The 20,707-nt window shown below is 40.4% G+C and overlaps 1 protein-coding gene across 2 annotated transcripts in view; it reads left to right on the forward strand.

The window, feature by feature from the left end:
- The window catches only part of LOC127423362 (ankyrin-3-like), a 211,160-nt gene that overhangs the window by 171,805 nt on the left and 18,648 nt on the right, over positions 1-20,707 (forward strand). Inside the window, exons 31-38 of one of the 2 annotated variants that reach the window (XM_051667608.1) lie at positions 4,271-4,478; positions 4,574-4,670; positions 4,823-5,051; positions 8,970-9,095; positions 9,582-9,704; positions 10,122-10,148; positions 11,803-11,884; positions 12,883-18,690. In XM_051667608.1, the coding sequence (XP_051523568.1) occupies positions 4,271-4,478; positions 4,574-4,670; positions 4,823-5,051; positions 8,970-9,095; positions 9,582-9,704; positions 10,122-10,148; positions 11,803-11,884; positions 12,883-18,690 (6,700 nt within the window). The remainder of the gene's footprint in view (positions 1-4,270; positions 4,479-4,573; positions 4,671-4,822; positions 5,052-8,969; positions 9,096-9,581; positions 9,705-10,121; positions 10,149-11,802; positions 11,885-12,882; positions 18,691-20,707) is intronic. The other variant, XM_051667607.1, reaches the window with a different exon arrangement.

Here is a 20,707-nt window from a genome sequence, read left to right on the forward strand (position 1 = left end):
AGCCAATTGCCTTTTTTATTATTATTATTATTTAACTGATGTTTACAATGGAAGCATAAATTTCTTTACTTGTATATTTACAAAAATCTGAAAAAGTCCTGACTCTCAAAATGCCGTGAATGAAACAAATGGCAACGGTTTTTTTTTTTTTAAACGCGGTACACTGTGAAACGGTTGCATCTCTATTCTGCACACAAACTTTCTCCTTCGCATGATAAATACGCCATCACTACGACACACACTCTTCATGGTTTCGGCTCTGATGTCGCAGGATTGATCCCGGCAATGTTACAAGGGTCTGATCACGGGACAAAATTTTCGGGCATTCCTGCACCGGCTTGCATTTACACAGACGGATCCCTGGCATTTATCCCGGCAATATTCCGGGATCAGAGCCCAGTGTGAATGAGGTTAGTGTGTCCTCAATTATCACTCAGTCCACCGCCTGTTTCGTTTGATTTCAGCTCAAGAATAAAGCGGTATGTGACTGCTGTTCTAGGATCAGCTTACCAAAGCCAAATCCAAACCGTAACTCTCAGTGAAACGCAAAAGCTGACTCTAGATCAGCGGCTGCTGATTGCTTCTTCCGACATCGCTTGCTTCATTCATGCGCAGAGAAAACGTAGCTACAAATGACTGTAAAAAAAAAAAAAAAAAATGTTTTTTAAATAAATCTTAAAGGCAGTGTAATTTGTGGATTAAATATCAAGTTGTTTTGATAGCATTAAACATGACTTAATCTGAATTTTTTACAATTACTTTAGACCCCCACTTTATACAGAGTACCCCCACTATTTTTAGAAGCACCCTCAGCGATTTTGATCTGGAACCGGGCATGTATTGATTTACTGACACATAAATCATGGCTAGTATTAAAAGTGATTGTTAGCTCTTTGATATCATCTGCTGGTGGAATCTTCAAATGCAGGAACTGAGTTTAGACTTTGCGCAGAGATTACACATGGTTCTCAGACGTCTTAGCGCAGTGATGTATTTCTCAGGAAAATAGCAAATTGCGCTTTGCACCACTTCATTAGCATACAATACACCAACAGTTTGTGCATATTTGTGCACCATACCTGTCAGCATTTGGGTACCAAAATCCAGGAGACCTCTGAGCGGGGTTGGTTGCTGGATGGCAGAGGCAGGCTAAATACACATAAATAAATACATAATTATTAATAAAAAGAAACATGAATAAGTCACGTTATTATGATAATAACGTGACTTCTTCATGTTTCTTTTTATTTATTTTTATTATTACAAATGTTATTACATAAACACTGTGGTGCATGTAATGTAGCACTGTGGAACATGTAACAAAAACATTACATTAACATTGTGTGTTTACAGTATGTGTTGCATAAGTATGGCTTAGTGTTTCTTACATGCAGAATTGTAATTGTAAGTAGTGGACTTTGCTGCTCTAAGTATCCCCCTGGAGGGAGTGTACTTGTATGTAGGGTTTGTATAGTTGATTTTGCAGCACAAGAGAGCACAAAGTGTGCTATTATTAATGCTCATTCGATTTTCTGTTACAATCTTTCTGACCATGCTGAAAGTCCTCTCTGAAGAGGCATTGCTATGAGGAATGCAAAGTAGTGCCTTCATCAGACTAGCCAGATGACTGAACCAGGTCTCAGTCTCACTTTTCCCTACAAGGCCCCAGAATCTGTCCACTCTCTCTTCCTTGGTTAACTCCTTGCTGTGACCTGGTAGTCTGTGAACTCCTCTCTCAGTTTATCTGGATCAAGCCTCAGTTGTGGAAACATGCGACCTAGCCTTATCACTATGTGGTATGAACAGATTTCCAACACATTATCAGTCATACTTATCAGTTAGGTTAAATACTTAATACTTAAATGTACGGAGCTGGTATTCTTACAATAATAAGATCATTTGAGGGGGTAGGTAAAATCACAAAATAACTAGGTCAACCTGTTTCAGGAGAGATGTCCAGGCGAGAGGTTGGGTCCAACAGCTTCAGGTCACTGAGCAGCTGTGAGTCTAAGGGAAAGACCTTCAGCATCTTCCACATAGAAAGCTCTCATTGTCCTAAGAGCACATTTATGACAGAATCACATATTAACCAGGAATCATGAAGAAAGACAAATGAAGCAGATATCATTATTACTGAAGTTATAACTTACTGATATATTTTTGTCATTAACATGGAGGAGAGTTCTTCATTTTCAAGAAATGATCTGGCCTCAGCCCCAATGAAGAGATCCTCATTTGCCAGCTGGTGTTCGTGTCCATATGATACTTCACTGATTGGATTATCCACAATTAATCTAGCTGGAACAATGTAGCCCAAGTATCTCTTAACCAGTCTTGTCATCTCACTGTGTAGCTTATGGATCATCACTCCCTCTGCCTATTGGGCAAACATGGGTAAACTTAAATAAAACAGACATTTATTTTTTATGTATATATAATGCTAGGTCTCCACCATTCATTCTACCTATCTGGAAGGCAGTGTTGAACGCAACCAGTGGCTTAAGATCGGCACTCAGAAACAGAAAATAGAACTTGATCTCAGCATCATTGAAGTAGCCTGCCAGGTTCCTGATTTTAGCACTCCTCTCATCCTCATGACTATTAAAGTAAGCCTGCAGCCCATTGATTCAGCACTCTTTGTATGCACGTGTGGAGGCTGAGCCATCGTGTTCTGCAGTATCTGAGCAGATTCAGGTTGTCTGTGTCTGTGAACTCCACAAACTCTTTATACACCTCACTTCTCTTGGCACTACAGGAAACACAAACAACAAAAAATAAGGACAAGTAGAATTACACGAATAGTGGATAAACTGAGTCATTATACCCTATGTAAATTTACAGAGAACAGACTAACTAACAGACAGACTTTTCGTCTTTTATACTGACCTTTTGTGGAAGTGGCTATACACACCAACCAGGAAATCCTCCACTGAGGCTTTGATGGTCTTCATACCACAGCCTGTGGCAAGATGGGCAAGGTGGCATATGCAACCCACATCCTGAATATAAGGTTGACTAGCTCTTAGTTTGGTGAAGACTGAATGGTGCTTTCCTTTCATTACACTGCAGTTGTCAGAGTTGAAGGCCACCAGGTTATCCCATGGGATTCCTCTATTTCTGTCATAATCAGACAGATACATTTTTTGTAAACATTCATGCTATCGAATTCAACTGAGCCTTAAGTGCATTCTTCATTATGTAAAAAAACTCACCTCAAAGAGGTTTTCAGCTTCTCATAAATACTTTCTACTGTGCCCACATTGCATACTGGCATGTCAGTAAATTTGGTCACAACCTCATGACTGTTCTCAGCATACACTCTTGCCAGTATTACAAGATATTTTTCTTTCTGCATGTTGTTTAACTCATCACAAAGTAATCCAAATGGCTGGGTCTGGCAGATATTTTTGACCTCATCATCAAGCTCTGGGGCAATGGCACTTAACAAATAATAAGAAGAAGATAAAGAAGGCCCTTCTATGCCTCCGCTGTGCAATTGTGCCGTTGTGATTTAATGTTCTGAGTAACGTCATTTTTCCCACCTTGTCCGATATTAAAATCAGTGCGACACACTTTGCAAAAGGCACGGGCATTGTCGATATGGCTTTGAGATATGAAATTAAATTCTTCCGTCCAGCTGTTGTTAAATTTACATGTATATATATTTTTTTTTCTCGCCGGAGCACCACCTGAGTCTCCTCCTCCCATCTACCAGTGATGCTTGATTCAACTTCCCACGTCTACTACCTGCGCAGATATCAACAGCGCAACTGGGTTGTAGGTTGCCAGGTTGAGGTCACAAATGGGTTGAAATTTGTAGGATGTGTCGATTGTGTGAGTAGGATGCGTTTCATACAAGATCTGGCAGCTGGACAACCTTGGAATAATATATTGAAGTGATTATTCATATAACGAGGTTTGGGCCATACAAATTACGGGAGTTTCCCGGGAGAAATAACAAAACAGGAGGGGGTGGGAGATGGGTGTGAAATACGGGAGACTCCCGGGAAAAACGGGAGTGTTGACAGGTATGATATACACCCACAGATAATGCAAGCACTCCCACTGATGCCCAATTGCGCTTTGCGCTGGCACAAAAATTGCGCTTGGGATAAGTGCTCTCACCAAAATTGGATAAGACGCAGCACACGGTCATTGCACGTGGTGCTGCGCCTAGCGCAATCACAAAAATATAGCCCATAGAATAAAACCTACAAAACTCTCATACTGATTTCATGTGGTCTTTAAATGCTATTGCTCTCTCTTAAAGGCCCAGCCTGTTCCAGATGAGGCTGTGAAGAAGATTATAGGTAATCGTGCAACCTTCAGCCCCATAGTGACAGTGGAGCCTCGCAGGAGGAAGTTTCATAAGCCAATCACCATGACCGTACCAATGCCTCCACTCTCTGGAGAGGGTGTAGTCAATGGATACAAAGGAGACACCACACCCAGCCTACGCCTCCTGTGCAGTATAACTGGTAGGTTCGCCTTAAAGATACTAATAACAATGTATTATTACAAACATAATACAATTTTATTGTTCCAAATATTCTAATAAAGCATCTTGCAACAGGTGGCACATCAATGGCTCAGTGGGAGGACATCACTGGTACCACACCTCTCACTTTCATGAATGACTGTGTGTCCTTCACCACAAATGTATCTGCCAGGTACAAGAACAACTTATCTTCTCTCTTATAAAATCATCATACCTGGTCTGATCTACTTAAATATCTCTGATCAAATTCTACAGAATGTAAAGGTACTTTCTGTCAAAATCTCACATTTACAACTTTGCAACTGCCTCTCTTGTCTTCTCCAGGTTTTGGCTTGCAGACTGCCACCAGATTCCAGAGACTGTAGGGTTGGCCACTCAGTTATACAGGGAGCTCATCTGTGTGCCCTACATGGCCAAGTTTGTGGTGTTTGCCAAAATGAATGACCCTGTGGAGTCCAGCCTGCGATGCTTCTGTATGACAGACGATAAAGTGGACAAAACTCTGGAACAACAGGAGAATTTTGAGGAGGTGGCCAGAAGCAAAGACATTGAGGTACATGTTTAATTTGTTGTAGTGCTGTCAGTGGATTACATTTTTTAATCGTGATTAACCGCATACTTTTTTGTAGTTAATCGCAATTAATCACAGATTTTGAAAGTGCTGAAATTTGACAGTATATATACTTTTCCTGTCAAAATGCATTTTTGTCCATTTTAGGAAAGAAAACTAAAAACAAAGTGTAACAATATTTATTAATGTTTTTCCAAACAAAGCCTTCCACATTATAAAGATAGAAATGCATTATAATAGCACTAATTCAAGTAACATTAAACATTTCCCAAAGTCTAAGTGGGAGTTTGACTAATTCAAAGGACCAATCCCCACATGCTGTAGGATTCATTTTCATTGCAATGGGCATTAATCATCTCATTCTGCATTTTGGTGATAGTTAAGACTTTTTGACTTTTCTGTGGTAATTAAAATGCACCTTATATAGGCTGAAAAATACTTGATTTCTATCACAAGTCCCATCTGGGCTTGTTTTGTACATCAAATAGCATTAAGAGGTCCTTTTTCCATCATTTTATCACGGAAGCGCCGTTGTGTGTGTGCAAAGATTATTTTATTTACTGAGATAAGAATCTCCACGGCTCTATCATAGCAGAGAGTGTAACAGCCAACTAGCATGTGACGACAGTGCATGTTTACAATGGAAGGACTGCCGCGTTATGCTATTTTATGCTAAGCTTGTAGGCTCACCTTGGTAGAAGGGCTCTGGTGTGCGTATGTGTTTGTGTGTGTGTGTGTGTGTGTGTGTGTGTGTGTTGTGGAGTGTGCATAAGTGTAATTACTTCGGGCGGACACATTACAAGGGTTATGCCCTTCAAACCAGTGTTTATGCTGGTCGATGTTGTAAAAACGGTAAATGCGTTACATGTTTCTGTTATACTTTTAGACGTGTTGCTCTAATTTCTAGATTTGATGTACCCTGTATAAACTCCCAATGTTATTTTTATACTTAGTGAGAAACTCTATACCTGGTGATTGCCAGTAAAAACATATCTGATTCTTTTAAAGACCCCATGAAATGGCTTGACGAGTGCTATTTTCTGCCCTGTTTTGAAGTATTTCCTATTGAAACAGAACGTTGGGTTGGGATATATTAAAGGGCTTGTCCAATAGGCTTAAGCTTACATCACAGCCATGAACCATGATTTGTTTATCGGGACATTCTCATTCTTGAGAGAGTTTGATTGGACAAAAATCTATGTAGAGCAAGATGAGTCATTAATATTTTTGGTCCGTTTCCCCAGAAGATAAATATTAAATGTGTACATTTTCTTAAAAAAAAATTGTCAACTTTAAAGGTGCACTCAGTAATTTTCTTCTCATAAAAAAAGTTTAACTCCTATTGACGTGAATTGTAATTTTGCAATATATGTAGGAAATCATGCCCACTCACATTAAAATGAAGACTCCAGTCATATCAGTAACCTTATAAAAGCTGTTTTATTATACATGGAGAGGGTCCATACATGGGGGCTGCCATGTTAGAATCACATGACCAGCCAAATACTACTCTCTTAATCTCAGTAACCGTCCTGTTATTTGACACTTTCACTCACTGATTAAAGTAATCATGGCTGACTGTGAATAGTAAATTTCTACAATGGCATCTGAAACTGAAATGATTGGTTTTAAATGATGTTGCATCCAAGCCGGTAGGTGTCAGTGTAAGTCCAAGATGACACAAAGACAAAAGTTACTGAGTGCATGGTTAAGTGCTCATGGAAAAGATGTGTCTTTAGCCATTTTTTGAAGACAGAGAGTGAGTCTGCTTCACGGATGGAGTTGGGAAGTTCATTTCACCAACGTGGAACAGTGAAACCGAAAGTCCGGGAAAGTGATTTGGTCCCTCTTTGTGTTGGTACAACAAGGCGCCGCTCATTAGCCAACCACAGGCTTCTGGTGGGAACGTAGCTCTGCAGAAATGATTTTAGGTATGCTGAAGCAGATGCAGTGACTGTTCTGTATGCCAGCATCAGAGCCTTGAATTTGATACATGCATCAACCAGCAGCCTGTGAAGAGAGACAAGGAGTGGTGTAACATGCACTCCCTTTGGTTCATTGAAGACCAGACGTGCTGCTGCATTCTGGATCATTTGCAGGGGCATAACTGCACATGCAGGGAGGCCTGCAATGAGAGCATTACAGTAATCCAGTATAGTTATGACAAGTGACTGACAAGAAGTTGAGTGGCATGTTCAGAGAGGAAGGGTCTTATTTTCCTGATATTGTTGAGTATAAATCTACAAGATCGTGCTGTCTTTGAGATGTGGTCTGTGAAATTGAGTTGGTTATCGATGGTTACCCCTAGATTTCTGACCGTTTTGAAGTCATTATTAGTTGAACCCAGCTGAACAGTGATGTTGTGTTCAACAGCAGGGTTGGCTGGAAAGACAAGGAGCTCAGTCTTCGCTGGGTTAAGTTGCAGGTGGTGTTCATTCATCCAGGCCGAGATGTCTTCCAAACATGCCGAGATTCGAGCAGTCACCATGGTGTTGTTGGGCTGGAAAGACAAGTAGAGCTGTGTGTCATCGGCATAGCAGTGGTAAGAGGATCCATGTGCTTGAATGCTGGGTCCCAGTCATGTTGTGTATAGTATATAGAGAAGAGAAGTGGCCCAAACACTGAGCCCTGAGGTACCCCAGTAAGTAGCTGATGTGACTTGGACACCTCACCTCTCCAGGCTACCTTGAAGGACCTACCTGAGAGATAGGACTTATACCAGTCAAGCACAGTTCCTGTGATGCCCAGAGTAGAGAGTTTGGACAATAGTATCTGATGGTTGACTGTGTCAAAGGCTGCAGAAAGGTCCAGTAGAATCAGCATGAATGATCTGGATCCAGCTCTCACCTGTCTCAGTGACTCAGTGACAGACAGCAGGGCTGTCTCAGTGGAATGTCCACTTTTGAAGCCTGGCTTATTGTCATCCAGCAGCTTGTTCTGCGAGAGATAGGCAGAGATCTGATTGAAAACGGCCCTTTCAAGTGTTGTTGCCATGAATGGGACGAGAGAGACTGGTCTGTAGTGTTCTATTTGTGTTGGTTTAAGTGCAGGTTTTTTAAGCAGCGGGATTACTCGAGCCTGCTTAAATGTAGTGGAGAAAATGCCTGTAAGTGGAGATGTGCTGATTATGTGTGTGAGTGCAGGTAGGATGGACGGAGAGATGGCTTGGAGAGTGTGGGAAGGAATAGGGCCAAGGGGACAGGTGGTGGGGTGGTTGGAGGGGAGGAGTTTAGAGACCTCAGTGTAAGTCAGAGAACAGAAAATAGAGATAGAAAAGCTGCATAAAGGAGGCGGATGTTTGAGAGGCTGTGGTGCTGAGAATGTATTGCTAATGGCTGTAACCATATTAGTGAAAAAATGTGGCGAAGACATCAGCTGTCAGTGAGGTATCAGGTAGTGGAGGGGGAGGACAGAGGAGTGTGTTGAATGTTCTAAATAGGCTGTGGGTGTCTGTGGTGCTGTTGATCTTGTCCTGATAATAGGACGTTTTTGCAGATTTAACGTTATCAGAAAAAGAAGCAAGCAGAGACTGATACTTACTCAGATCTGCTGGATCTTTAGATTTCTGCCATCTCCTCTCAGCCGCTCTAAGGTCAGTCTGATATTCACGAAGAACATCAGAGAGCCAGGGGCTGGGCGGTGTCATATGTGCTGGCCTAGAGGAGAGAGGGCAGATGCTGTTTAGACAGGCTGTTAAAGTAGAGCCTAGTGTGTCTGTGGCAGTGTTTACATCCAGGGTGGATGTAAACACTAGAATATGGATGGCTTCAGAGCTAACAGACATGGACTAAAAGCCACAAAACTCCAATCTGGATTTCACGGACCCTTTAAAGCTTTTTACATTTTGCACATGAATGTGTTTAAGAAAATGCTACATCAACACGCCTGGCTGTTTTACAGGTACTGGAAGGGAAACCCATCCATGTGGACTGTTATGGCAATTTGGCCCCTCTGACCAAAGCTGGACAGCATCTGGTTTTCAACTTCTACGCATTCAAGGAAAACAGACTCCCATTCTGTGTGAAGGTACTTCATTTTTCTCATTTATTCCTCCTCTGGTGTAGATACATGTAAAGAATTGTAGAGATACCAGTATAGCACATTTTCATTATGGTAATGCAATGAAAAACACCATCTCATTCTCATTACTGAAGGACAGTAATACATATTGCTCTGTCTAGATTATTTTTATTTTATTTTATTAATTGTCATGAAAATAACGTTGCAATGCTAAAAAATCTTACTGGTCCTAAAATAGGCAAAATTGTCTTTATGCAAAGGGGGGGGGGGGGGGGAATATAATCAGGACATTACTTTGATTCATCTAGAGATATCAACAGAGAATTGGAAATACCATGTGGCTCTCCACAGTCTGTGACTGTTCATTCCTGAAATCTTCTACATTGTTAAATTGGATAGGCTAATCTATGATCAATTTTATGATTCAGTTTCTAGGCAAAATCAAACTTTAAGTCTAATGAGATATCAGTAACATTTGTTTGTCCTCTGTAGATCAGAGATAGCAGCCAAGAGCCCTGTGGCCGTCTGTCCTTCCTCAGAGAGGTCAAAACCTCCAAGGGTCTTGCTCAGACTCCTATCTGTAACTTAAATATCACACTGCCAGGACTGAAAAAGGTAAGGTTGAACTACGATCATCTGCGCCATATCATGCCATCTTCATACTCAGGAAAGATAGAGCAGTGTTCGTAGTCATTAAGGGTTAATCTTGGCTCAAACTGCCTGAGTGTGTCTTTTATCTGTTTCAAGCTTCTCTCAACTTGTTGTTGTTGTGGCTGACCCAAATCACACCTTTGATTTGGATCTCGCTTTGGCTGAAGGCACACAGGCTCATGCTTATTTCCAACAGCATTTGTGGTTGTTGCTTTGTGCTTTTTTGATTTTCCCCCCTTTGTGTTTCTTTGCTATGGCTTTTGCAGTAATTTTTATTCAGTGTGCTTTCAATCACCCTTTTTTCACACCCTGATGTTTCTTTCCCCTGCTCTTCATTACGTTATCCCCTCTGTTTCTGCAATGCATCTTGGGAACCAAAAGGATGAGGATTCAGATCCTGAGGAAGAGGTAATAGAGCTGTCCCCTCATTTCCATGTGGTGTGCAAGTGTTTCAGTTGCTTTAGCTCTGGGTTACTTGCTCTGTGAAGATTTGTTTAAGATGGCTTGGTCTAAGATGGGTACTTTGGCACTTACTCTGTTCAGTGCACTGTAATTGTACACAATGCATGCTGCTGCAACATTCTGCAAGCTGATTCTTTTTTTTTTTACCCATCAATGTACCAGGTATTTTTGCATAGACTGTCAGGGCTTTTATACTAAGGTATAGTGATTTTTAAATGAATAATTCACCCCAAAAAAACGACAATTCTGTCATTATTTACTCACTTGCATGTCCTTCCATACCACTACGACTCTCTTCCATTGAGCACAAAAGGAGATGTTTGGCAGAATGACAGCCTCAGTCACCATACACTTTTTGTGAATTGTGACCAGGACTAACATGTTATCTATTTTCTCCTTTTGTGTTTCATGAAAGAAAGAAAGTTATATAGGTTTTATAACAAGAGGGTGAGTAAATGATAACAGAATTTACCTTTGTGGGTGAACTATGCCTTTAATTGTATCGCATATCAAAGCAGTCACACTTGATTTAAAATCACTGAAATAATATGTATTTGGAAAAATAAAGTGCTGTACATTGTGCTCTCCACTGACCCAGCTGATCATAGTCAATCATAGTTTCATGGCCTTAAGAATTACTTAAAATAAATAATTTTAACATTGATTTCCTTTAATGCTTACATAGACAATGGAACGCAACAGTGACTGCTCACCTTTTCAGCGGCCTTGGTTCTGATTATTTTTCTCATTCATTTTCTCCATACAGTATGGGATATATATATATATATATATATATATATATATATATATATATATATATATAGGTTTTCTAAGGCATGAACTGAAGAAACCAATTTCAAAATCACAGCATTAAAACTTTGATTTGAAGTATTTGAAAATCGAACAAAATATAAGACAAAGGCACAAGACTTTGTACTTAATGTCCTTTATAAGGGAATTAAATTAAATTCTATGAAGCACTGTGAATTACGTAATCAGATAAAAAAAAAATTATGGTAAAGTATAAAATGTTGTAGTTGTTTATTATAAGTGTAAAAACAATATATTTTAAACTTATTGTAAGATATTGCGAGTCGATTATATCATTCGCAGTGCTTCATGGGAGTGGGCTGTCATGGCTGAGGTGTAGTTCCCATTTCTATTGTGACAGTGACTTCTCTGATTGGTGGATCTCTTTTCAGGATTATGGGTAGTGTAGTTTATAGGGAATTTAGCTATTAAATACATTAAAAAAAAATACAAAGAAAAGATTATCATTTAAAATTATCATTAAAAATCTATTTCTCTATGGAGAAAATGAATGGGATTTTTACTTTCGGAACCCAACTGTTGCATTCAGTATAGGCCAACCCAATCTCAGTATTTCATGACTTGAAAAGCACAAATCATACATTCCAAATCATTTAAACATTAGATATTGGCCAACTCATTGTGACTTTCTTTGTAGTGATAAATGTTTTTAGAATAAAAGAACAATAAGAGAGTAAGCTTAACTTTAAGGATAGCTACAATTAAACTAGGCAAGAAAGGGAAATTGTTAATGGGAGAAATGATAGGATTTTTGTTGTTGTTGTTACAGACTGAAAAGCCAGAACGACGTCATACCTTTGCATCTCTAGCCTTACGTAAGCGCTACAGCTATCTGACCGAGCCTGGAATGAGTGAGTGTGATGATTTCACTAATGTTTGAACTTATTTTTTGGGAAAAGTCATTGGGAGTGATTAACAATATGAAATATTAACTTGCATAAACGTACTGTATATTAATGTTTTATCTGCACATTCTTATCATACATAAACAGAGACCACATGCCTGTTTTTTTTGTTGTTGTTTTTTTGCATGTAAAATTATGGTATTTTAAGTTGGTGTGCTGTACTTGCCTTGTGCTTGCTAAATATTATCCCCCCCGTATGGCATCAAAGTAAAATTCCTTTTTTTATATATAAATATCATATAAATCTGTTTTCAATCAGTCTTGCCCCTTTTGGCTTTGTGATTGTGCAGAATTTGATTAGTTTAATTTTTTTATGGAAATGCATGAAGACTCACAGGTAGAATCTCTCTGGTGCTGTCACAGCTTGCACTGAATTGCCTGTCACCAAGGTTACTCAGATCTGCATGATGCGCAGAGATATTAAGAACTGTAAATTGTAGCGATTTAGCCTGCGTTTGCCGTAGTATGCTTTGCTCTAGCACAGGATCAAGAATGCTTTTTTGAGTATTTTGTTTTTGTCAGAATACCCAAATTGGGGATGGACCTGTTTTCTTTTTTTTTTTTTTTTTTTTTGGACCAAACAGATAAAAGGCACTGTAACAATTGAGGGTAGTCAGACGTAGGAGAAATTAGCACATCAAAAGTCAAAAGTGAAATTGTTTTAATTATGGTCTTGTGCTTTTGTTGTGCCATTTTATGTTTTTGTCATCATTTTGTGCTTTGTTGGGCTTTCAGTTTTGATTTGTAAACCCTTTGTGGACTGTGAATCTCATTGGATCATCTTTATTTTGGCACCATCCTCATCTTCAGTTCCATTTCACATCATAAAACTGCTTTTCTACCTCCCTATGAGACAATTGCCACTGACCAATTTTTTCCTTCTGGTCTCTCTTTCCACCATTTTTTGTTGACTTTATGTTGGATTATCATTTGTTTGTTTAAAGAAACAGTTGAACGAAGTACAACAAGAACACTGCCTGCTGGTTACGCTCACAAACCTGTCTTTTCAACAAGATCTTACCAGGCATGGTCGACGACTCCTATTACCGTCCCTGGGCAAACAAAATGTGGACTGGGTTCCCTCTCCAGTTCACCTTCCAACACGCCATCTGCTTCACCATTAAAATCTGTATGGTCCATTTCGTCTGCTTCTCCAATCAAGTCCACCCTCGGAGCTTCCAACGCTTCTCCTGCAGTTAGCGATATAGTGTCACCCATTAGAACATATAGGTCCATGTCATCTCCCATAAAGACTGTGGTTCAACAACCCCAAAATCAAGTTCCAGTTATTTCAAATCTCCTATCTTCACCGGGTAAAACTGGCACAGATCCCGTGTCCATTAAGGGGCTTGCTGCTTCATTGTCCTCAAGAGCTAACTTGATTTCGTCACCTGGATCCTTGCAAGACAGAACATTCACCACAGTAACCCAACCTGACTCTGTAAATTCAACCACAAATACATACACATCTTTATCATTCAAATCAGCCCTGGCCCCTACAAGTACACCAGTGTCTTCACCCATTCGAAGCATATCAAGTTTGTCCACTATTAAAACTATCACGGATACAGCTAGAGGACCAATCCTGTCACCTCTGTCTTTATCAGCTAAGCCTACAACAGCCATTAATGAACCAGCCTTATTAAATGGATCAATTTCACCAATAAAATACCCCTCATCTTTTTCAGCATCATCCCGTCTGTTCTCAGGAGGGGCTTACAGCTTGCAAGAGCGGATACATGCAACAACGCAAGCAGCTACAGCCAGTGTTGGTGCATTTTTTTCAGAGACTGAAAAAACAGTTACAGATGGCTCTGCATCCAACTATAGCACACTAAAATCTATGTCTTCACCTCTGAGGTCCAATTTGACAAGTTCTGTTTATGATTCTATTAGATCACCAGTTACCATCACAACGTCAATATCATCAACTTCCATGACTGTGCCAGTATTCTCCATGGTCAATGTACTTCCTGAACCCCAAGCGAAGAGAGTACCAGAGAAAATAGCACTCACACCTCAGACACACCCTCAAGTACAATCCTCCACATCTAGAGTGAAACCCTCAAAGCCCTCGCTTTTTATTTCCCCAACAGCCCTCAAAGCAACTGCATCACCCACACAGACATCCAGTCAAGAGATTCTGAAGGACGTGGCAGATATGAAGGAAGATCTAATTAGAATGACAGCAATCTTACAAACTGACTCCTCAACTGCAGCCAAAAGCATTCAGTCGCATGTTTCTAAAGAGTCTAAAATGGAGGATGAGGAGCCTTTCAGTTTGGTTGAGAAAGTTAAAGAGGACCTTGTCAAAGTTAGTGAAATTCTCACAAAGGATGTCCTGAGTGAGGCTAGAAGCTTAAATAAAGATAGGGCCTCAGAGGATGAATGGGAGGAGTTCTCCAAAGATGAAATCGAGGAGGCAAGGCAGTGTGCCCTGCGATCCCTCCCGACATTTGAACCAACCCTTCCTGTTGGGGCTCAGTTAGTGCCGGACAAAGATCTAAATTTAGCTAAAGTAGTTGACTACTTAATAAATGATATAGGTGCTAGTTCCCTCTCAAAAATAGCTGATGTAAAGAGCAGATATGATGAGATAAAAAAGGAGGGAGAGGAAAAACAGAAGCGCACCATAAAACCTGAGCACAAGCTCAAAATGCCACCCACAGGTATGCGAACCTCTCCCTCCGAGAAAGACTTAAGTAAGCTAGCTGACTCCTATAGTGGCCCAGATGCAATCCTGGAATCTCCTGATGATTTTTCCCATGAACAAGATAAGAGTCCACTCTCAGATAGTGGTTTTGAAACCAGAAGTGAAAAGACCCCATCAGCTCCTCAGAGTGCAGAAAGCACAGGCCCCAAACCACCCTTCACAGATGTGCCTATTCCCCCTGTCATAACAGAAACCAGAACTGAGGTTGTTCACGTCATCAGGAGCTATGAACATCCTGAGGAGGCCTGTGAGGCACTAATGGATGACGCAGCAGCTTTGAAGCCTCCTACATGCATTGAACCTGAGCCAGTGGTTAGCCCAATTAAAGACAAGTTTAAGGCCTTGCACATGAAAGTCAACTCTGAGGAGCTGGCATGTGTCAAAGAAGAAACTCATATTACCACTACAACTCGAATGGTTTACCATAAACCTCAACTGAAAGATGCAGGCTCTGAGAGGATTGAAGAAACAATGTCGGTCCGAGACATAATGAAAGCTTTTCAGTCTGGAAGAGACCCTTCCAAAGAACTATCTGGTTTATTTGAGCACAAAGCTGGCAAAGATGCTATTAAAGGGGATGAATTGTCCCCAAGGTTTCTTGAAAAGGACAAAAAACCCAAAGTTGAGAGAATTATTGAGGTCCACATAGAAAAGGGCAACACAACTGACCCAACTGAAGTTATAATAAAAGAGACCAAAAAGCACCCCGAGTTTGTATGCAAGGGTGACCGAGGTCTCAAGGAGCTTGTTGATAGGGTTGAGGGTGATTATGAGGCTCTTCAAGATGAGGAGGAACTTACTGCTGAAGAATCACTGCCGTTCTTTTTAGACACATCCAGAGTCAATACCCCTGTCATTCAAGAGGAAGAAAGTCATCCCAGTTCTGCTCAGCTCATTGTCGATGAATCATACAAAGCTTTAAAGCTTCTAAGCCAGCATTCAATTGAGTATCATGACGATGAGCTATCTGAGCTGAGAGGGGAGTCATATAGGTTTGCTGAGAAAATGTTGCTCTCTGAAAAATTAGATATCTCACATTCTGATACAGAGGACTCGGTGGTAGACCAGACACATAGCTTAGCCACTGAGGCGCAAGGGACAGAAGGCTTTTATGGAGAAAATATAGCTGGCCCCAAGGAGTCGAAATTCAGGTCAGCAAGGGACGCATCAGAAAAATCAGGTAAATTCCCCCAACAAGATGACCAATATGACAAAGTTACAGTATTACATTACACCACAGAACCTAGTAGCCCCAAACATGCAGTCTGGATGCATTTTACCCAAGACAGACAGGAAAGGAACAGAGAGAAGCTGATTTATGAAGATAGAGTAGATCGAAGTATTAAAGAGGCAGAGGAGAAACTAAGTGAAGTCTCACAGTTTTTTAGAGACAAAACAGAAAAACTAAATGATGAGCTCCAGACCCCTGAGAAAAAGACAACCACAAGACTCTCGAGGGAGACACGGTCAGGGCCTAGTTCAATGTGCAGTAGCCCTGAGAAAAAGCAAAAGAGTACAGGTGAGGAATGGGACAAAGGCAGGCAGAAAATGTTTGGCAGTACAAATGAAAGGAAGAGTGCAAGTCTGCCAAACAGTCCAGAGAGAAATATGTTTTCACACTTCAGTGAGGACAAATCAAAACAGGATGATGCTCCTCAGCAGTCAAAAGTAGGCCCCCCAGTCCCAGTTAAGACTTCTAGAGTTAGCTCTGTTAGACAGAAGTTTGAAACAGAAGCACAGAAACAAGTTAACAATGTGCCCATGACACAATTAAAACAAAGTAAATTACCTGTATACCAGTTTTCTGCTGGTTCGAAAACTTTGAAGGCTGATTCAGTAGATGAAGGAAAGACACCTTCTGGAAAATTAACTACTGCACAAGGTCCTCAGAGTTGCAAAGTTCAAGGTTATCAGAGTAGTGGAGCTGTTGTCTCAAAGCAGCCATGTGACAAAATTTTACCTGAAATATCTCACACATCAGAAATCAATGAGAAGTTTGAGGAACATAAGAGCAATCAAGAGTTTGATAAAAATCAAGAGAGCTTTACAAAAGTGCACTCTCATGATGTGAAAGATGGGTATACAACCATTAGGCAAAGTGAAATTAGTGATGTTAAACAGCAGCAGTGTTTTAAAAGAGACACTAAAAGTGAGACAATTGAAATAGCTGTTTCCTTACCCAAGGATAGTATCAATCGAAAAGACTTGCACGTGAAAACCCTCAAGAAAAAGACAGAATCTCATATTCCTGTAAGAACATTATCTAGTCCTTCAGAGTCTGATGTATCAAAGAAAGTAAATCAAGACACATTAACTAATCAATCTGAAAATAGCCCATCCCACATACCTACCTTGACCAAACCAAGGGTTCAGGGTCGTGCAGAGTTACAAAGAGAGGAAGCTGCATCAAAGAAGTCTCAAGAAGTCTCTGTAGAAGGTAGAACAACAAGTTGTGAGAGTAGTTCGGTGGAAAAGATATCCACTGTTACAACAAGAGAAAGTTTCAAAGGGCTGAAAGCATTACCAGTTTATGTAAGTGTACAGGTAGGAAAGCAGTCTGAGAAAGATGCAGCATCAGGGGGAAATGGAACATTCAAAAAGATGGTCAGCTCAGAGAGTAGAACAATTTACGCAGTAAAACAAAAACAGCCCACATCTCCTCAAGGCAGCCCAGATGATGACACTCTAGAGCAGTTATCTTTTATAGATAGCTCAGGGAAAAGCCCAATGACTCCAGACACCCCAAGCTCAGAAGAGGTCAGCTATGATCTTACCTTGAGAACCCCAGACTCTTTCATTGCATTCATGCCAGGTATTGTTAGCCCAATAGCAGAGGTTTCTGAAGATTCAGAAGATAGTGAACAAGGCAAAACTATGCCTTTGAAAGAATCTGCCCCTGAAAAAACAGCTAGTGGAAAATACGAAATTAGTCAGGAGACGAAAGACAAACGAGTTGCATATATAGAGTTTCCTCCTCCACCACCTTTGGATTCTGATTCATCGCAGCCTGAGAAAAAAGGCTCAACTTCTTCTTCAGAGGCTGAGACTGAGATGATGGAAGTAAATCTTCAAGAGGAGCATGATAAACATCTGCTTGCTAAACCCATCATAAGAGTTCAGCCACCATCTCCTGTGCTCCACGGAGCAAATGACAGTGATTCAAGTGAGGAAGAATCAGTCTTTAAACCCATTCCAATTAAGAAATATGCATTTAAGCTTGATGAGGACAAAGATGCGAAGGAAAGCCAATCCAAAAAACATGATAAGAATGGGAATCATAAAGAACCAGAGGAAAGTGGTAATGGAAATTCAGATGATAATGATTATGAACAAAATGGCAATGATCAGTCCATCACAGATTGCTCAATAGCGACAACTGCAGAGTTCTCTCACGACACAGATGCTACAGAAATTGACTCTCTTGATGGATATGAACTTCAAGATGAGGATGATGGCCTGTGTGAAAATTTTGCCAAGCCATTTGGTTTTCCCAATGAGAACAGAAAAGACATTTGGGTATCAGATAATATGGCCAGGCTAAGTGACCGTTGCCAAAGTAAACTTGAAGTAATTCAAGAAGAATCACCAGCTGAGGAGTGCAAAAAAGCCAAAGCTAAAACTGATCCCTCAAACAAAAAGAATGGAAAAGACAATGAAAAGGATGGAAAACAATCTGATCAAGGTGTGTCGGATACATACTTTAGTTACAAGCTAGATGAGGAGTTTAATACTCCTTTTAAAACTGTTGCAACAAAAGGCTTTGATCCTTGGTCATCCAAGGGAGGAGAAGATGAAGTTGTGGATGCTAGAATTAAAGATGATGAACCCAAGCCTTTTGGACTTGCAGTAGATGACATGTCTACAGCAACAACCCCTGACACAACTCCTGCAAGAACCCCGACCGATGAAAGCACACCAACTAGCGAGCCCAATCCTTTTCCCTTCCACGAAGGGAAGATGTTTGAGATGACCCGCAGTGGTGCGATTGACATGAGCAAGCGTGATTTTGTTGAAGAAAGACTGCAATTTTTTCAGATTGGTGAGCATACATTTGGAGGGAGGACAGGGGTTGGGGTCACCTCAAATTCACAGATAGTAGAGAGGGCACAAGTTAAGCTGGAGGACAACACGGTCATATCATACAATATCATTCAGATTTGCACTGACCTCTCGGACAAATCTCATGACATGGAACCTCCTCCATATTCAGAAGTCAGTTCTAACGTATGTTCTTCTTTTAAGATAGCACCCAAATCTTCCAGTGTTGAGAGGAAGGATGTTGTTTGTGTGGATAGGGATAGTTTGAAAGGACAAACACAAGAGACTCCACATCAAATAGGACCAGAAACATGTAAAATAAGCCAGTATAATCAAAAAACAGACTCATTAAGGGCAGAGCTGCAAACATATCTCCAGAAAAATAGCAATAATTCAAAAATTGGCAATAAAAGCAATAATCTTGAGGCCTTAAATGCTGGAACCCATTGTTTTCAGCACAGTAGTGTACAAACCAATCAGCTGCCAATGTCTGAGCCTGGATTAGTTCAAGCTGTAAACCCAAATAAATATTCAGTTAAAACAGACACTGCTACAATTAGGGGTGATAGTATTCAGAAAAATGTAGTTACAGTTTCCCAGTGCAAAGGCATTAGATTAAAGCCATCCAAGTCTAGGTTGCCAGTCAGAGCACCTCGTTTGCCACTGGGTTTTGAAAAATATACTGTCACATCCTCAAGACCAATTCATGTGAATAGACCGGTAGCCAGGAATCGATTAGATCCATTCCCAGATGTGAAGCCTAAATCCAGAATCCCAATAATGAAGGTCAAAAAAGTTAGTTCCTTACCAGTGGAGAAAGGTAAGACCACCACTTTGGCCAAACAGAAAGGTAAAGCAAAGCCAACGAAAGTGATAGTCAATAGCAAATTATCAAAAACAAACCCAGTTAGCAGATCAGGCAGTAAATGTGGACAGAAACCCTTACTTCCCTCTAGTAGTGATTCAAAACCTAGTGGCACTGTAAAGCTTGTGGACTGCCTTTCCAGTGAAGAACAAAAGATGCAGGCATATGATAAGGATGAAGAAAGCAACACATCAAGGAACACATCTTTGTCAGAAGCATCGCAGCCCTCCAGTACATCCAGGTCTGCTAGAGACATGAGGTCACAGGTTGAGCAGTCCAGCAGAGACAGGAAGAGGAGGAGTAGGAGGACTAATGGAGGTGAAGGCAGTCAGGGTGCTGGGCCCCAAGTGGCCCCCGGCGTGGAGATCGAGCCTAGTTTGTAAAACTTTACACTTGTATGATCTTAGTTGCATGAGCCGTTGTGATTGCTTGTGATGTGACCTGACTGTAGATGTCATCTCTCATTTTCTCTTTCGATTTGTGTACATGTGTGAGGTCCTTAAACCTGTTCTAAAATATCTTTCTGTGGATTAGTCAGTTTTACTATAGCATGCCAGTATTAGTGGGATGTTGGGCATTTTTTATTGGTTCCTAGTCTTTGTGAGGTGCTAAGGAAGTCTGTAGATCTTCAAGCCCAGCAGACACACAGTCCTAGCACAGCACCGAAGATGCCAGCATGTTCAGTTTCATTTGATACTGTGAAGTCACGTTTGACATTCTGTTGTAGCTGTAGAAATATTTGAATTGTGTCTTTTTTACATGATTTTTTACGTGATTTATTTGTCATGTCTCTGGTAAGATTTTACTGTCAGAAGGGTAAATTAGATTGCTAGGATGCATTCTTTACAAATCTAATCTCTTAAAAACACTTATAAGTTAACTGACTACATTAAAATGTCTGATCAGTTCACCACAAACTAAAACATTGATATGGAACCCACTTTGTTGTGGACAAAGTACAGTATTGTGCAAAAGTTTTAGGCATTTGTGATTTTTTATTATTTTTTTTTAAAATAATGCAATGAATTAGGGGTCTTCAACAAAGGGGCCGTGGCCCCTCGGGGGTCTGCAATGTTACTGCAGGGGGTCCGCCAATCGTTGTTTGATCTCTCACTTTTTTTTGTGAAACAAAATAGTTTTAAACAAAATGTAA

Source organism: Myxocyprinus asiaticus, chromosome 32, assembly GCF_019703515.2.
Source record: "Myxocyprinus asiaticus isolate MX2 ecotype Aquarium Trade chromosome 32, UBuf_Myxa_2, whole genome shotgun sequence".
Lineage (NCBI taxonomy): Eukaryota > Metazoa > Chordata > Actinopteri > Cypriniformes > Catostomidae > Myxocyprinus > Myxocyprinus asiaticus.